This window comes from Schistocerca gregaria, chromosome 1, assembly GCF_023897955.1.
Source record: "Schistocerca gregaria isolate iqSchGreg1 chromosome 1, iqSchGreg1.2, whole genome shotgun sequence".
In the NCBI taxonomy this organism is placed as follows: Eukaryota; Metazoa; Arthropoda; class Insecta; order Orthoptera; family Acrididae; genus Schistocerca; species Schistocerca gregaria.
The window spans coordinates 289,344,892-289,363,428 of NC_064920.1; the positions used below are offsets into that span (position 1 = coordinate 289,344,892).

The following is an 18,537-nucleotide window of genomic DNA, read 5'->3' on the forward strand; positions in this document are numbered from 1 at the left end:
CAAATCATTAACACGTACACTACTCGATCGAAAATATCGGCGCTGTTCTATGGACCGTGCAATAACCACTACTTGTCACGACAGGCGAACGCATGAGTACAAAAGTGGGTGGGGATTATGACTTCGAACGTGGACTGGACTAGTCAAATGGTTGAAATGGCTCTGAGCACTATGCGACTTAACTTCTGAGGTCATCAGTCGCCTAGAACTTAGAACTAATTAAACCTAACTAACCTAAGGACATCACACACATCCATGCCCGAGGCAGGATTCGAACCTGCGACCGCAGCGGCGGCTCGGTTCCAGACTGTAGAGCCCAGAACCGCACGGCCACTTCGGCCGGCCTCGACTAGCCACTGGATGTCACCTCGTAACAATCAAATCAGAGGCATTTCAATCCTCCTAAAGTTGTCGACGTAGAACGCTGGCGATGGGACTGATATGGAAACGCGAAGGAGCAACCACAACGACCAAGCAGATCCCTTGTACTTACGCACAGGGACCATTGAGCAAACTGGAGGTCGCTCGTAAAAAATAGCATGAAATCAGAGGAAAGAACCACTCTTGAGTCCAAAGTACTACCAGCACTCCAGCTGGCAGACTGGATCGTCCTACACCCCATGGCAATCGATGGAAGGGTATGTGTGTGCCGAAAGCCTGAAGAACGTTACCTGCCATTATATCTGGTGCCAACATTGAAGTACAGAAGTGGTACTGTTACGGTGTGAGAATATTTGTTGTTTGTGGCTAGGGAGTAGTCCCTTAACTGTCCTTAACAAAACGCTAAGCGCACAAGGATATGAACCCTTTTGCAGAATCGTGTACTGCTTACGGTAGAGAAACGATTCGGTGGCGGTAACTGTATCGGCATGACAATGCACCGTCATAAAGCAGTATCTGTGAGGCAACGGTCTGTGGACAATAATATTCCTGCCACACACTGAATTCCGACTTGACCCCAATGGAACACCCATGAGATGACACAGAAAATCGACTTCGTTCCTGAGTGCAGTGTTCAACGTCACTGCGTTTTATGGTTTCGGCACTTGAGGAAGAAAGCGATGGTTTCGGCACTTGAGGAAGAAAGGGTTACCAATGCTGCACAGACACCACAGACCGCGTTAAAGTGTCCCCAGTAGACCTCAAGCCACCACAAGGGCGGACACGAGCAGAGCCCGTAGTGCTGCCCATTAATAAGTGTCCGGGTATTTTAGAACAGATGATTCACATCCCGCTGCGCTAAGGAAACCATCAGTGACAGCTACGACGCTTGTCCTTAGTCGCAGTCCTCCTCAGACACACACACACGTGTGTGTGTGTGTGTGTGTGTGTGTGTGTGTGTGTGTGTGTGTGTGTGTGTGTGTGCGTGTGTGCGTGTGCGTGAGAGAGAGAGAGAGAGAGAGAGAGAGAGAGAGAGACTCATTGCCGTAATTATTTGTGGTGTACTCCTTCACGGCAGAGTTCGACGCAGCACGCAAAGAATCGGATCCACATCTAGGTTCGATTAAAGGAAAGCAGAAAGCTGAGAGTCGACTCATCTGCTGCGCTGCTGAAAGAACGTTCTGTATTTAGACGAAGCAAAGTTGAAGTAGTCTTTCGGAAAGCGTTTTACTTTTAGCATAAAAATAAAAAACCACAGAATTTAGATTCGCATGTTTTTCGCTAAGCAAATGTTCTCAAACGACTGCAGCGAATCTGTTGGTTAATAATATTTTAATACTCGCATCACAAGCTGTTGATAAGGTGGTTAGCTTTTCGTTATTGGTCATATTTATTACAATACTTCGAAATTAAGTAACTGACTACCCGTAGTTCGAAGAATTTGCAGTGAATTAAAAAAAGAAATGCACAACTCTCTCTCTCTCTCTCTCTCTCTCTCTCTCTCTCTCTCTCTCCCTCCCTCCCCCCACGAACCATGGACCTTGCCGTTGGTGGGGAGGCTTCCATGCCTCAGCGATACAGATAGCCGTACCGTAGGTGCAACCACAACAGAGGGGTATCTGTTGAGAGGCTAGACAAACGTGTGGTTCCTGAAGAGGGGGGCAGCAGCCTTTTCAGTAGTTGCAGGGGCAGCAGTCTGGATGATTGACTGATATGGCATTGTAACACTAACCAAAACGGCCTTGCTGTGCTGGTACTTGCGAACGGCTGAAAGCAATGGGAAAACTACAGCCGTAATTTTTCACGAGGGTACGCAACTTTACTGTGTGATTAAATGATGGCGTCCTCTTGGGTAAAATATTCCGGAGGTAAAATAGTCCCCCATTCGGATCTTCGTTCGGGGACTACTCAGGAGAACGTCGTTATAAGGAGAAAGAAAACTGGCATTCTACAGATCGGAGCGTGGAATGTCAGATCCCTTAATCGAGCAGGTAGGTTAGAAAATTTAAAAACGGAAATGGATAGGTTAAAGCTGGATATAGTGGGAATTAGTGAAGTTGGGTGGCAGGAGGAACAAGACTTCTGGTCAGGGGGCTACAGGGTTATAAATACAAAATCAAATAGGGGTAAGGCAGGAGTAGGTTTAATGATGAATAGGAAAATAGGAATGCGGATAAGCTACTACAAACAGCATAGTGAACGCATTATTGTGGCCAAGATAGATACGAAGCCCACACCTACTACAGCAGTACAAGTTTATATGCCAACTAGCTCTGCAGATGTCGAAGATATTGATAAAATGTATTATGAGATAAAAGAAATTATTCAAATAGTGAAGGGAGACGAAAATTTAATAGTCATGGGTGACCGGAATTCGATAGTAGGAAAAGGGAGAGAAGGAAACGTACTAGGTGAATGTCGGATTGGGGGTAGGAAATGATAAGAGGAAGCCACCTGGTAGAATTTTGCACAGAGCGTAACTTTATCATAGCTAACAATTGGTTCAAGAATCGTGAAAGAAGGTTGTTGCCCTATACATGAAAGAGGCCTGGATATACTACAAGGTATCAGATTATGTAATGGCGAGACAGAGATTTAGGAAACAGGTTTTAAATGGTAAGACATTTCTAGTTACAAATGTGGACTCTGACCAAAATCTATTGGGTATGAACTGTAGATTAAAACTAAAGATACTGCAAAAAGGTGGGAATTTAAGGAGATGGGACCTGTATAAACTGACTAAACCAGAGGTTGTACAGGATTTCAGGTACAGCGTAATTGACAGGATTGGGGGAAAGAAACACAGTAGAAGAAGAAGCTTTGAGGGATGAAGTAGTGAAGGCAGCAGAGGATCAAGTAGGTAAAAAGACGAGGGCTAGTAGAAATCCTTGGGTAAAATAAGAAATATTGAATTTAATCGATGGAAGGAGAAAATATAAAATTGCAGTAAATGAAGCAGGCAAAAAGGAATACAAACGTCTCAAAAATGATATCGACAGGAAGTGCAAAATGGCCAAGAATCGATTGCTAGAGGACAAATGTAAGGATGTAGAGGCTTATCTCACTAGGGGTAAGATAGATACTGCCTACAGCAAAATTAAAGAGACCTTTGGAGAAATGAGAGCCACTTGTATGAATATCAAGAGCTCAGATGGAAACCCAGTTCTAAGCAAAAAAGGGAAAGCAGAAAGGTGGAAGGAGTATATAGAGGGTCTATACAGGGGCTATGTTCTTGAGGGCAATATTATGGAAATTGAAGAGTATGTAGATGAAGATGAAATGGGAGATATGATACTGCGTGAAGAGTTCGACAGAGCACTGAAAGACCCGAGTCGAAACAAGGCCTCGGGAGTAGACAATATTCCATTAGAACTACTGACGGCCTTGGGAGAGCCAGTCATGACAAAACTCTACCATCTGGTGAGTAAGATGTATGAGACAGGCGAAATACCCTCAGACTTCAAGAAGAATATAATAATTCCAATCCCAAAGAAAGCAGGTGTTGACAAATGTGAAAATTACCGATCAGTCAGTTTAATAAGCCACAGCTGCAAAATACTAACACGAATTCTTTACAGACGAATGGAAAAACTAGTAGAAGCCGACCTCGGGGAAGATCAGTTTGAATTCCGTAGAAATACTGGAACATGTGAGGCAATACTGACCTTATGACTTATCTTGGAAGAAAGATTAAGGAAAGGCAAACCTAAGTTTCTAGCATTTGTAGACTTAGAGAAATGCTTTTGACAATATTTCTGGAATATTCTCAAATTGTTAAGGTGGCAGGGGTAAAATACAGGGAACGAAAGGCTATTTACAATTTGTACAGAAACCAGATGGCAGTTATAAGAGTCGAGGGACGTGAAAGGGAAGCAGTGGTTGCGAAAGGAGTAGGACAGGGTTGTAGCCTCTCCCCGATGTTATTCAATCGGTATATTGAGTAAGCAGGCAAGGAAACAAATGAAAAACTCTGAGTACGTATTAAAATCCATGGAGAAGAAATAAAAACATTGAGGTTCGCCGATGACATTGTAATTTTGTCAGACAGCAGAGGACCTGGAAGAGCAGTTGAACGGAATGGACAGTGTCTTGAAAGGAGGATATAAGATGATCAACAAAAAATGCAAAACGAGGATAATTGAATGTAGTCGAATTAAATCGGGTGATGCTGAGGGAATTAGATTAGAAAATGAGACGCGTACAGTAGTAAAGGAGTTTTGCTATTTGGGAAGCAAAATAACTGATGATGGTCGAAGTAGAGAGGATATAAACTGTAGACTAGCAATGGCTAGGAAAGCGTTTCCGAAGAATAGAAATTTGTTAATAACGAGTGTAGATTTAAGTGACAGGAAGTCGTTTCTTAAAGTATTTTTATAGAGTGTAGCCATGTATGGAAGTGAAACATGGACGATAAATAGTTTAGACAAGAAGAGAACAGAAGCTTTCGAAATGTCGCGCTACAGAAGAATCCAAAGCGCTCTCAATGTCCGTATCAGATCATTCCCGATTATATTTCACTACTGATGTACCTATTGTCTAGATTTAACCTAAGATTTTCGAAATGTGCACGTATTTCTAATTTCAATGCTACACTGAAGCTAACCTCACGACGAGAATTGATTGCATCATTTGATGAATGTTAAATGCTATATAAGCTAGACGGAAGAGAATTGGTGGCTGTGATTTAATATGTTCAGGTTTAAAGGTGATACGTTTAAACGCGGTTGAACCGAAATATTCTCTTAAATTTTTACAAGTCTATGCGTGATTGACAAGAACAGACTTTTTTTTTTTAATTTGAAACGGACACTTTTCGGAATGGCCTTGGTTTGACTAAACGTATGACGCAATCAAATTTGCTGTTTTGGATCAACATCGTCCGTGGAAGCTTCTAGAGTAACAAGAGAGCAAACAGCGAGATAATGAGCTGGATAACGCCAAAGTTTAGTGCGCGGCCTATCTCACTCGACGAAGCTGGCGAATTACTTGCGCTTAACCGACTCCCACCACGAGCACAGCGGTAAGAAGGTAAGGCAACAACAGAAAGCTGCCTGGCCGGTTGCTTAAGGGGACAGAGTGGGTAGGACTGGCAGCAGCAGGTATCAAAATACCAACTGCGCAGCTAGTAGCGGAGCAAGGCAAGGCCGCCTTATGAATCAGCCCCGGCGCCGGTGCATTCACTCCGCCTCGAACGCAACCGGAAAGTGAGCGGAAGGAGAAACCGCAGCGCCGACTCAGCACCCAACACACAATCTCCTGTGCTGCTGGCCGCATGCTGTTCCACAGATATACAGCAATCGTTCTGGCAGTTCCAATAGCTGCCAGCATACATCATTAGGCTATCAGGTCTTCACAGAGGGGTGTCTATCAGATACAGATTAAATATACTTGTGTGAGATATTGTATAGCCTCTTTTCGGACATCTTTACCAACACGTAAAAAGCAATAAAAAAAAGAGGGCAGTAAGTTACAGCGGCGGTTTCTGCATAAGAAATTTTTGCAACGCTGATCTGGGAATATCTACACCTACATGTGGACTCCGTTGGTTCAGCAGAGGGTACAAAATGTTGCTGATTTGAGAATGATACAAGGGAAGACTGAAGAAAGTACTGAAACATGGAGCAGAACGTCCTGTTTTTTAGCACTGAGCGAGAGGCCGTAAGATATTGGGTTAAGATATTTGGCACGAGAGAGGTTGAAAACCCCGTCAGCCATAAAAGCAATCATGTCTCAAAAAGATTACAATTGGTAGTATCGACGATTATTTATTTTGTATAAAAAAAGAACAGAAAATTTTGTATAAAAAAGAACAGAAAATTTTTATTTTTTCTGTAAGCACGAAATATAAGGCAGAGGAGTTGCATTTGTATTTGGTAAATCTGTTGTGAGTAGAAAAAAGCTTAACGGCTAGTAGAAGCCAATGAAGATGTAGAACACGCGCAGTGCCCTGGACGCCCGAACACACCGGCTGAAGAAGATGACGAACGATCTCCGAATCACAATCAGAGAAGCCACTGAAGATGATGGGATAGCAATGATTATTGATGACTTGAGTAGATTTGCTATTTACATAATAACCATCGTTGGTATTATTACCATCAAGAGTGACACATCCCTACAAGGTCGTCATTTTTAACCAGTTCCTATTCCGTACTGAGACGTCAAACCTTACGATTGAAAATGGCACAGAAGCCGAAGCTGTGATAGCGCAAGATAACAGTTATAATGCATGATAACAGTTACAACGGAAAGCAAGCATGACGCCTTTTTACATTGATTGCCTCGCTTTTTAGGAGATATTACACCGTTTCCTTGCCGCCCCGGTAGTTTGGGCGCTGTGTTGCAGAAAGGTGGATGCGAGTCTTTACAGAACAGTGCCGAAACAAAGTCGTTAATCTTTTCTCCGTTTCTTTCTCGTACAGCGATTATCAAGACACAGAAAAGGAGCTGCCCAACACCCTGGCGCGTAATTTCGACTACAATTCGTAGACAACATAAAAATGTTTATAATACACCTGACAGACATGCTTCCGAATTACAGAAATAACTGCTCCTCCCCTTGTTGCATAGCGCAGTCACAACGCCAGTTTACCATCTCTGGAGGACAAAAGTGGTTTGCCGTATTTACATATTTACCTTCTGTTACACGGCCGCGCTATTCCATAGATGTATTCATCTGTGGTCAAGAAAAGCTAAAGTGTTAAATTTTGATATTTAAAACATCCCCTCTCAAAGATCTGGAACCTTCTCAAATTCGGTGAGGAGCAACACAGCGCAACATGCAAACTGATTTACGAGTACAGCAGTGAATGGCTGCACGATAATGTGTCAAATTGGGGAGACGGAGACTGCTTAGATCGATTTTGAGCTGTTACACGTTACCCAAATGACCCAATAAGTGCAGCTTTCAAAACACACTTTATTCAAATTTAATTTTGCTAGTCAACATTAAATAACAGAAAGAACGCAAGTAATACAATGAATACCTTAAGGGGACAACATGCGAAGTTTCGCGATCAAACAATGTCATAAGGCATCACAAATGACTCAAACATTTCTTAAAACCATTTCATGTTTCTTCGATGTAGGGGAAGTAAAATGCGTTTTTTTTAGGGGGGGGGGATTCTTGTTCACACGCAATAAGAAGTTTTCGGATTTTTACTCTTTCCTTCTGGGTTTAAATTTCACTGCCCATAAAACGTAATGTTAACATGAATGAATAGGCTGTACAATGTTACACACATGGTATAGTTAATCTGTTGTCGGATGTCCAAATTCTGTTGTAACAGCCTGCAAGATATTATTACCCTCACCATCTTTTTTGTGAGGGGAAGATGAACAGTTGGGATCGATTTATCGAAGAAAGCCAACAAAACTACATACCTAAGAAGGGTCTAGAGCGCGAAACCCAAGGAAAGGAAACCCCACGGTCGACCGAAGGTCACCAAAGCACCGAGAGAGGAACAAAGAAGAAATGAAGGGGGGGGGGAAAGGAAGAAAGGTGGCGCGGGGTGCTGCGTCCAGGCATCAGCCAGAGTCCCCGGAAGGCACTTAGCGCGATAGGGGACGTGTCACCGCCACTGACCAATTACCGAAGGCACTTCCCCCCCCCCCCCCCCCCTCCACCAACAATACCTAGGAAAGACCAGCGACACGGACACAGCAAGAGAAGCGCAGAAGAATAGAGGATGAACATCAAGTCGAACAGAACACGCGAGAAGGGGGAAAGTGCATGTAGAGCAAGTGCGGCGGCTCATACAACCTGTTCGGGAAAGAGGAGGCAACAGGGCGCCCTGCAACCCACTCAATGGGCGACAATGTTTAAGAATCTGCCCTTAGAAGAGTGGTAAAAAACCCCTTCACGAATAAACCATAAAACCAAATCAGCCACTGAGGCATCGCCCGCCGCAGGGCGGCTAGCTGGGCACAGGCCAGCAAATTGTGGAACATCGTCAAACGGGCACAGCAACGACACTGGGGAGAATCCTCGCGGCGGAGGAGATGACCATGACTTCCGGAGTCGGTATAGGGCTATGCAATTCCTTGGGAGCGACCTGCACTGTCAAGTCTGAAGACAGGCGATTTGTTAAGTTAAAATATGCAGATAAAAATCCTAGAACAAGATCGCTAGAACTCTCTTACTGATTACTAGAACTCTCTTACTGATTACTAGAACTCTCTTACTGATTACTAGAACTCTCTTACTGATTACTAGAACTCTCTTACTGATTACTAGAACTCTCTTACTGATTACTAGTTTCAGATCATTGACGACCCATCATCTACATCTACATCTACATCCGTACTCCGCAAGCCACCTGACGGTGTGTGGCGGAGGGTACCTTGAGTACCTCTATCGGTTCTCCCTTCTATTCCAGTCTCGTATTGTACGTGGAAAGAAGGATTGTCGGTATGCTTCTGTGTGGGCTCTAATCTCTCTGATTTTATCCTCATGGTCTCTTCGCGAGATATACGTAGGAGGGAGCAATATACTGCTTGACTCTTCGGTGAAGGTATGTTCTCTAAACTTTAACAAAAGCCCGTACCGAGCTACTGAGCGTCTCTCCTGCAGAGTCTTCCACTGGAGTTTATCTATCATCTCCGTAACGCCTTCGCGATTACTAAATGATCCTGTAACGAAGCGCGCTGCTCTCCGTTGGATCTTCTCTATCTCTTCTATCAACCCTACCTGGTGCGGATCCCACACTGCTGAGCAGTATTCAAGCATTGGGCGAACAAGCGTACTGTAACCTACTTCCTTTGTTGTCGGATTGCATTTCCTTAGGATTCTTCCAATGAATCTCAGTCTGGCATCTGCTTTACCGACGATCAACTTCATATGATCATTCCATTTTAAATCACTCCTAATGCGTACTCCCAGATAATTTATGGAATTAACTGCTTCCAGTTGCTGACCTGCTATTTTGTAGCTAAATGATAAGGGACCTATCTTTCTATGTATTCGCATCACATTACACTTGTTTACATTGAGATTCAATTGCCATTCCGTGTACCATGCGTCAATTCGCTGCAGATACTCCTGCATTTCAGTACAATTTTCCATTGTTGCAACCTCTCGATACACCACAGCATCATCTGGTGTCATCCACCAGGTCATTTATGTATATTGTGAATAGCAACGTCCTATGACACTCCCCTGCGGCGCACCTGAAATCACTCTTACTTCGGAAGACTTCTCTCCATTGAGAATGACATGTTGCGTTCTGTTATCTAGGAACTCCTCAATCCATTCACACAATCGATCTGATAGTCCGTATGCTCTTACTTTGTTCATTAAACGACTGTGGGGAACTGTGTCAAACGCCTTGCGGAAGTCAAGAAACACGGCATCTACCTGTGAACCCGTGTCTAAGGCCCTCTGAGTCTCGTGGACGAATAGCGCGAGCTGGGTTTCACACAACCGTCTTTTTCGAAACCCATGCTGATTCCTACAGAGTAGATTTCTAGTCTCCAGAAAAGACATTATACTCGAACATAATACGTGTTCCAAAATTCTACAACTGATCGACGTTAGAGATATAGGTCTATAGTTCTGCACATCTGTTCGACGTCCCTTCTTGAGAACGGGGATGACCTGTGCCCTTTTCCAATCCTTTGGAACGCTTCGCTCTTCTAGAGACCTACGGTACACCGCTGCAAGAAGGGGGGGCAAGGTCCTTCGCGTACTCTGTGTAAAATCGAACTGGTATCCCATCAGGACCAGATCTTCTGATCTAAAATTCGGAGAATTGTTGCATGAAAGAGGTAGAAGAAAGTATCATACATTTTATATCTGAACTTCCATTCTATGAAAGATATCAACAAAAATTATTACTTAATTCAGCGTTTATCAGGTACCAGACATTACACATCGACATAATTTGTAATACAGCTACTCCCTTGTACTTGTAGCTAGCTTTGTCAGTGATACGCCCTATTTACATCCACACATGGACTGTATGATAGTTACCACTGTCAGTCTCCTTGCATTTAAACACAGTGTGGCAATATGGCTGAAGTTGTAAATTATATAAACGTGACGACCTACTTCAAGCAAGATTATAGATTTGTACAAGTTACGAAAAGTACTTTTCATGTCTGTTTTTGTCACTTATCTACAAAAATTTTCAATTTGTGCATTACAGAAGAGCGATTCTGCTCAAAAGATTATGACGATGCGTAATGCCTGGTGGCCGATACACACTGAATTAAGTAATAATTTGTATTGGTATGTATCACAGAATGGAAGTTTAAACAAAAAATGTATGACACTAACGTTAGCTTCTTTTATCCAATTTTCTTTATCTGGAAAATATGAATGAATGCATCATTTTCATGGGTCAATACCTCGTTTTAATAAACGAACGAAGTTTACGGAAGATAAGCTCTTACGGAATATTCAACATGCAATGGGCATGTGCCTTACCTCCAAATACTGAGTGAACAGGCCTGCCGCTCTCACTCGTGGCGAAGTATACGACAGCTAATTACAGTTTATATCAGAAGTAGACTTGTCCGAAGGCTACAATGCTTTAATGTTTTTAGCGAAGAGTTTTGTTAGATCTCCCAGTATTGGCAAAATCTCCCCCCCCCCCCCCCCAACTGGAAGTTTCTTGTCCAAACACACCACTGCCCAACTAAGCGACGAAAGATGTTGAGGCGCTTACTGCGATCCTACTTGAAAAAGTGAAGGAAAATTTTGGTTCCATCGGGCAATGCTATTCTAGTACCAGAGGTAAAAATCTTACATTGCCATCAATGTGCTATCCCCCACATGAAAGAACCGCCGTTCACTACAGTATGAAGTCCTTATCAGCGCTTAATCTTATGAAACATAAAGGCAGCGAAACGAGCGATCATCCCGTTGCGTGTAACACAGAGAAAACGCAAATTACATTTTAAAGCTGTCAGCAGATGCGTAAGTCTGGGGCCACTCACAATTCAGAAATCAATCACCATGGAATCCATGCTTTCGATTTCCAAAGAGCAGTGAGCAACTCAGATAGGTAATTGTGGAACAATGAACGGCAGGAGTCCTTAAAGAGAAGAGTAAGATCCTACGGATAAATATTTCCTTCATTGCCATTGCGTTACTGATCTGACAATAGCTGACGCTCAAGAATATTCAGAACCACGATCAGCTTCCTGAACTCAAATGGAGGATGCTTCATGAATTGCACTCCATTATACCTGGTTGTATAAATCGGCCCGCTTTCACAATTAGTCTTTCGTGAGGTCTGACAAAACCAAACTGTCTCCTGTCGATTCCAATGAACTCGTTTGTATCGAGGAAACAAATTTCGAGGTATACAAACACCTAAAACTGCTTCTAACCAGTTTAAAATTCAGCTTTCAATATGAAGCTCAGGCAATAAAACTTAAATAAACTGCATTTGTTACCAATCAAATGGGGATACGGAACTCAGAGCTACAGTACACACTTCTGTTCTGTTAAAACAGCATATCCATTATTCATACGGTAATTGATCGAGGAGCGCAACTAAGACGATATATCAATACTGTTGTTACAAGAATAGCCGTATACAATTATTAATGGTAATAGTAGTACGCTAGGATTAGAAACAGAAGCAGCGTTTCACTCTGAGGTGAACTCTTTAGTGTTAAGATACCTCCCAACAGATTAAAACAATGTCGAACGGGGCCTCATACACATGAGTATTCCTTCGTATGAACTAAGATATCGAGACGGGAGTCACTAATTGCTTTCAAAGCTTTAATTCCTCCAGTGCATCTCTTTCATTTTCCAGACTTAACAAGGTATCTCTTGCATAACTTGTTGGACTAGTGTGTCACGAAGGAATTACCCTTCGAGAGGTAAGGATCCGCATTGGAATGCGATACACCGTTCCAATAATTGTACATAATTGGCTGGCGCTTCCAACAAATCCGCGACTTGAAGCACTCCTGAAGTTTCACAATGGTGAATTCCCCCGGTACTTAAAAAAACACTATAGTTAAATACAAACTCAATAAGAATACAGTTAGTTTGTTAACTGGAAAGTAAAATCACTGCAGCTGATTCTGGACAGAAGCCACGCGCTGCCACAAAAACAAAGAAAACACAGTCTTAGACCGCGAGATTACTTACAATCGGCGACCAGTAGCGGCGGCAAGGCGCCACAAACTTACCTGAAACAAAATGAAAAATAATTAGCTCTAACGCTGAGCGGCCTTGATCCAAAGGTTCTGGAACATCCCCGCCGGCTCCACGTAAATCAGGACGGCCGCGCTGCAAAACAAAACACGTCAAGAAAACACGTGCCATGCTCCAGAGCGTCTCATGCAAGCCAAGCGGCATGCACTGTGCATGCTCTACCTATTGCGTTAGCCGCTTACCGTATTCTTTTGTTAGTGCGCTCCGCGAGCGAACCAGCAGTCAAACACAGCTGTAACTGTGTTAATGCCGCAGTCACAATCCATACTATGCCACCACTATTCATTACATTTAACACTGACCATTCCGGCACTGCGTTAATATTTACTTATATTAGCAGGCGCGCGACACACACACACACACACACACACACACACACACACACACACACACACAGAGAGAGAGAGAGAGAGAGAGAGAGAGAGAGAGAGAGAGAGAGAGAGAGAGAGAGAGAGAGAGAGAGAGAGAGAGAGAGAGAGAGAGATAATAGTGGTCAATGCTTTGGAAATGGATTTTTTATGTGATGTCTCAGGAGCGACGTTCAGTATTCAGGGATATGACGGGAACAATCATTTGAAGCAAAAAAAACTTCATATGCCTTATTCCGAAAGGTTTCCATGATAGAACTCATTTAACGAACACTGACGTTTACTTTCTGCATTATTCAGTACAATATCAGGTTTATTTTACACATGTACAACAAACTTTACAATATGCGTTTCACAAAATATCTCATGGAAAATATGTATTTTTAACACATTCGCCTCTAAATATGATTATACATGTCACATTACAGCTGTTGTACGGTTCACAATAAATGAATGTCCCATCGTCAACTGCAATGCATACGTCTACTCCCGAGAGAACATGTGTGTCTTGCTTGCTGAGTGCCTCTGCTCGTTCCCTACTGACAATGAGACCAGCACCGTCCATGATGCGACCAAGCAGTTCATCTCGCATATTCACCGTTCTCTTGTACACCTCACACATCAGTTACGCTGATGATAAAAAAAATTAAAAATCCCATGTCTTAAGATGTGGCCAGTTAATTTTACTATCACGGCCAGTCCAGGGATTAGGGTAAGAGCGGTTGAAATGTTCCCTCACGCAAAAACGAATCTACATCAAGTGAGTTGTACCTGGAAACCATTCGGAAAAGGGAATATGTCAATAGACGTTTTTGCTTCAAATGAGATTTCCTGTCAAATCCCTAAATATTAACCATCCCACGTGGTACAACCTGTATAAAAAGAAAAAAAAGGAGACCAAAAATGCTTTATTTACGATCTATTGGAGTCTGATGTGGATAAGGTCTAATTTGTACGACTGTCTCAAAAAATTTCTTGCTTTTTGTGAACCAGCAAAATTCATTAACTGTTTGAATACATGCCACGAGCAATGCGTCAAGGGCAGCACTTTTGCGCTATTAACGCCCCTACATTTTTCAGTACAGCTGCCCCTGCTCATTGGTGAACAAGTTGACGTGCAGCGATTTCTTCGATGTGATTTCTCTGATGTGTTCAACTCAACCGGAAAATGCAGAAAATGTATAATGCATCGTTGCTTCGAAAGACATATGGAAAAAGTCTCATAATACGGCAACAGACATTTGGATCAATGTTGATATAAACTTACTTTTACTAGAGGATTCAGGTCATGACCTTTTGTCCAACATTTCAAATTATATACAAAAGAAGGGCGTTTTTAGGAATATCTACTTCCTTGTCTTGAGAGGTGTTACGGGATAGAATCTTAGTGCTATTGAGTTACCACAACTGTCAATATACCGCACGCTAACAGAGTGCCTTAAAGTAATCAGTATAGCAGACACATTACAAATTGTAAAATGAAGATAAAACATGTGATCACTTTATTAACATGTACTTGCAGCATACTTTAGGCAATAAAATAAAAAAGAACATGCAATGTTTATTTTCACATTCAAGCGACAGGAAGAAAGATACCACACAATGCACTGGCATTCCTTTCAGTGTCGACACAGTGTTCAGAAGCTAAAAAAAAGAGAAAAAAAATGTTGCCAACGATAGCCAATCATCTTTCCGTGTTTCCTATAAGCGCTCACATATCGCCATCTAAAGAGAACTACCGCGCCCAAAGAAGGAGCAACATTCCCTGAAGGAGAGAACATGAAATTAAAGAACGTGTCTATACCTTTTTAGTTCCGTTCCTCATGGTGTGTTTTGGTCTACCATACGTGTAAATCTGAAACCAGAAACATTATCGTTAAAAGTCGGTACTGGGCTCAACAACCAAAGTAGGCGCGCATTAACACACATTCAGGATAAACTAAGTAGAAACTGCCACACTAAAACTCCATTCACTCCAACTCGGAGTCACACAACACAAATCGCAAAATATGAGATTAGTTTTAGCTTAAATTATTTCTGAATAGATTTCGGGCTAGCATCCTCTTACACTCCAAACGAACGAGTACTGTTAAACTAAGACTGAACTTAATCCCACTGCAGTGATTACGCCATGAACTCCAGAAGGCAGTAAAACAGTATTTTGTTATCTGCTCTGACTAAATACTTCATATTCTGTATTTCAATAGTGTATTCAATAAGCAGCGTGTCACAAACCTTGGTGAACAAAATTACATGGCGACAGAGGGTCGTACTCTGAGCACTCAAATGGGGAACCAATTGTCGGAAATTTAGTGGTACAAACACATGCTTCTGAAGCAAGAGTTTGTAAACTATGGTAACAAAGCCGTAGTTATGTTGGTGACGCTACACTGAAAAACAACTCACAACCTTCTGTATTGTGTTTGATGATGAACACTGTTGTATACGATGAGCTGCAGTTCAGAAGTATTTGTCATACCGATGTATCGCCACCACGAGGATGCGTAACAGATTTGCTTTCAATACACTCTGTAACGGTCGTGAGCTTAAGTTACTTTGAGACTGGGAGTGTTGAATTGGTGTTTGTCAAGAAAGCCTTTAAGGCGACAAGGACGCCATTATCTACGCCTCACTGAGCTTGAAGGAGGTAGTGTAACAGTGCTACGAGAAGAAGGATGTTCTGTCTGCGATATGCAGAAAGACGTAGCAGGACTGTAGACACGGCACATAAGTGCTGATAGTGGTAGGACGGGAATGTACGGTCGCAGGAAGAAAGGGCTTCGGGCGGCCACATGATGTCACCGACAGGGAAGACCATTGCTCTGGAGCGAATGACTGGAGTGTAGCACTGCATTGCAGCAGCTATCTGAGTACCAGTTGGCACCACAAGCACACAACGAAATGTTACAAAACGGTTAAACGCTTAATTCAAGGGCAGCTCCGAGCTAGACGCCTTGTAGCGTGCATTCCACTGACCCCTAAACCCCCGCCAAGCTACAGCTCATTGGAGGGCAGGATGGAGACTAGAGATCTGATGAAAGCTGTTTCTGCCTCTGTGCCAGTAAGGGCCTTGTGTTGGCAGTCCTGACTGCAAATTGGTACGTCAATCTGGTGATTCGACCTGTTGTGCTGCCATTCACAAATCGCATTTCAGGTGGTGTTTTTCCAGAAGGATAGCACTCGTCTGCATTCACCGTTGTAACCCAACATGCCCTGCGGAGTTTCGACATGTTGCCTTGGTCTGCTTGATCACCAGATGTGTTTCCAATCGAACGAGGACTCTAGCGTCATCTACAAACAACATTAACCGTCACTGTATTGGCCGACCACGTGCAACAGGCATGGAACTCCATCCCACAAACTAATCCGACACCTATCTAACACAATGCACGCATGTTTGTATGCTAGCGTTCAACATTCTGCTCGTTTCGCCATTTGCTAATGTGCTAGCATTGCAACAGCTTATGTCCCGCTTACATTAACCTGTGATCTTACGATGTTAACCACTTCAATATGTTACCTATAGCGCGTTTAAGATTAGCTGCGACTTTTGACATTTGGCTCACAGGATGGGACGTGACGCCCAGGTGACACTAATGGCGAGCCGACTTTTCCTACCACGCCGCCAGCAGTTTGTTTGGTAAATCGCCCCTGTTGCCACGCCATGGCTGAACAGTACCACGTGGTGTTGCGTATTAGATACCTCTACATTCATTAACTCTCGTTGTAAAGTGGTATTTTCTGGGGTTGAAGTTTTCTGCAGTCAAATATTGTGAACAAGTGTTTTGTGTTGGCGTTGCATTAGTAACAGTGCAACACATGTGAACACGACATTTGTAATAGAAGTGGTTGTCCAAGAAAACTTTCACCGGCTATGAAGATAATGTTCTGCTGCGAAATAGTCCTAGTTCGGCAACAGTAATGGACAATGCACCATACCTGTCGATTGTGATGTATAAAACTAACAATGCAGTAAAGGAAACATGATATTTTGCTCTGGTTACAAAGAACTGTTCCACTGGATAAAGTTCAACCTAGCATGTATAAGGCGGAGTTATTGTAGCTTTTAGTGCTATAGCCGCGCGGAGTGGCCGCACGGTCTCTGGGCGCCATGACAGACTGCGCGGCTTCACCCGTCAGATGCTCGAGTCCTCCCTCAGGTATGGGTGTGTGTGTGTGTGTGTGTGTGTGTGTGTGTGTGTGTGTGTGTGTGTGTGTGTGTGTGTGTGTTCTTAACATAAATTGTAGTAGAGTATAAGTCTAGGGAACGATGACCTCAGTGGTTTGGTTCCTTAGGAATTCACACACATTTGAACATTTGTAGAGCTGTACAAACCGGAAACACGCTACTAAGTCGACGAACTGGCTAACGCTAAGGAGCATAGGTTAATCGGGGTTCCTCCGTATAATGCTTATTTAAATCTGACAATGTATGGGCCTAAGTGGAAATTAATACGGCAAAAAACAAATTTACACTCCGTCAGGCTGAAATGCTGCCAAAAGAAGCCACTGCCAATTTTAAACCACAGAACTCTTAAGTGTCAGCCATACCAAGAAGGCGGTTCAAGAGAAATGGATTCATGAAGGACTGTGACGAGATTTGAGAAATACGTAGCTTCTCTCGTTGGCATGTTAAAATTTGCTCATTTTCCAAAAACACAGAAGAATTTACAAACATTCATCTCCTTAACATTCTTATGCAGTTGAAATTGTAACAGAATCCTGAGGCAATGCTTTATTAAACTACCAACTGAGGGCAAGGCGAGTTAATGGTTATGAAAATGCCCAGTCTCGGTATTAAAATAAACATTTAATTTATTGTCTTACAGTGTTACAAAATCCACAGCAATTACCGTCTCATCAGCTATTGATGGTCCTCAAAATTACACGTTTTTCAATTTGAAAAACGTGTAGTTGCTTGAATATCGAGACAGACATGATAGTTTTCACATATTAGTCTTATGTAAAAATATTAATCTTCGTGCTATAATTTGCATAAATTTCGTTTCGATATCTCTGACCGTTTATGAGATACGAGAGATTTATGAATTTTTTTCTACGACTTTTTCGCTGTGACATGCGTTGGTGACGGAGCACTTTTGCATAAATTTCATTTCTTCGATATTTGAGACAAATAGCGATGTCCTTCCACGTTTAAAGAATTCACATGCAACAACATGACCTAACACGCACCAAACGCAAATTCATAATGACCCCTGCAAACTTTAAAAATTTCATGCCGCAATTACGTAACATCGTAATATCACAATAATTATGACCATTAACAGAATGATACGCAGTTCATTTTGAAGCTGACGAATTATGCTACAAGATGTGCGAGAATCCGAGTTTATTACCGAACAGTTCCTTTAAAATCGTTTGAAAAAGATGGTAGATCGGTCGTTTTGCATTTTACGCCGTCAAGCGAGCCTGCCCGGCTCCGCGCCGAGCTGCTCTGACATCACCATCGGCTGATGTTCAACACTCGCTGGCAACTGCAGTTCCCTCCACACAATCCTACAGAACTACTCCATACTATACTGTAGACGAATGTGGTCCCGAAATTACATTACTCTACAGCAATTACTTTTTCGTGCTGCAATTTCATTCCCT

The 18,537-nt window shown here is 42.7% G+C and overlaps 1 protein-coding gene across 3 annotated transcripts in view; it reads right to left on the minus strand.

Annotated features, from left to right (window-relative positions):
* Positions 1-18,537, minus strand: part of LOC126341356 (nuclear receptor-binding protein homolog) — a 400,535-nt gene that overhangs the window by 119,948 nt on the left and 262,050 nt on the right. The window contains exon 2 of one of the 3 annotated variants that reach the window (XM_050001767.1): positions 14,729-14,779. The exons of 1 other annotated variant lie outside the window; for it this stretch is intronic. In XM_050001767.1, coding sequence (XP_049857724.1) covers positions 14,729-14,779 — 51 coding nt within the window. Of the gene's footprint in view, positions 1-12,531; positions 12,632-14,728; positions 14,780-18,537 lie in introns of all 3 variants that reach the window. One more of the 3 variants, XM_050001769.1, reaches the window with a different exon arrangement.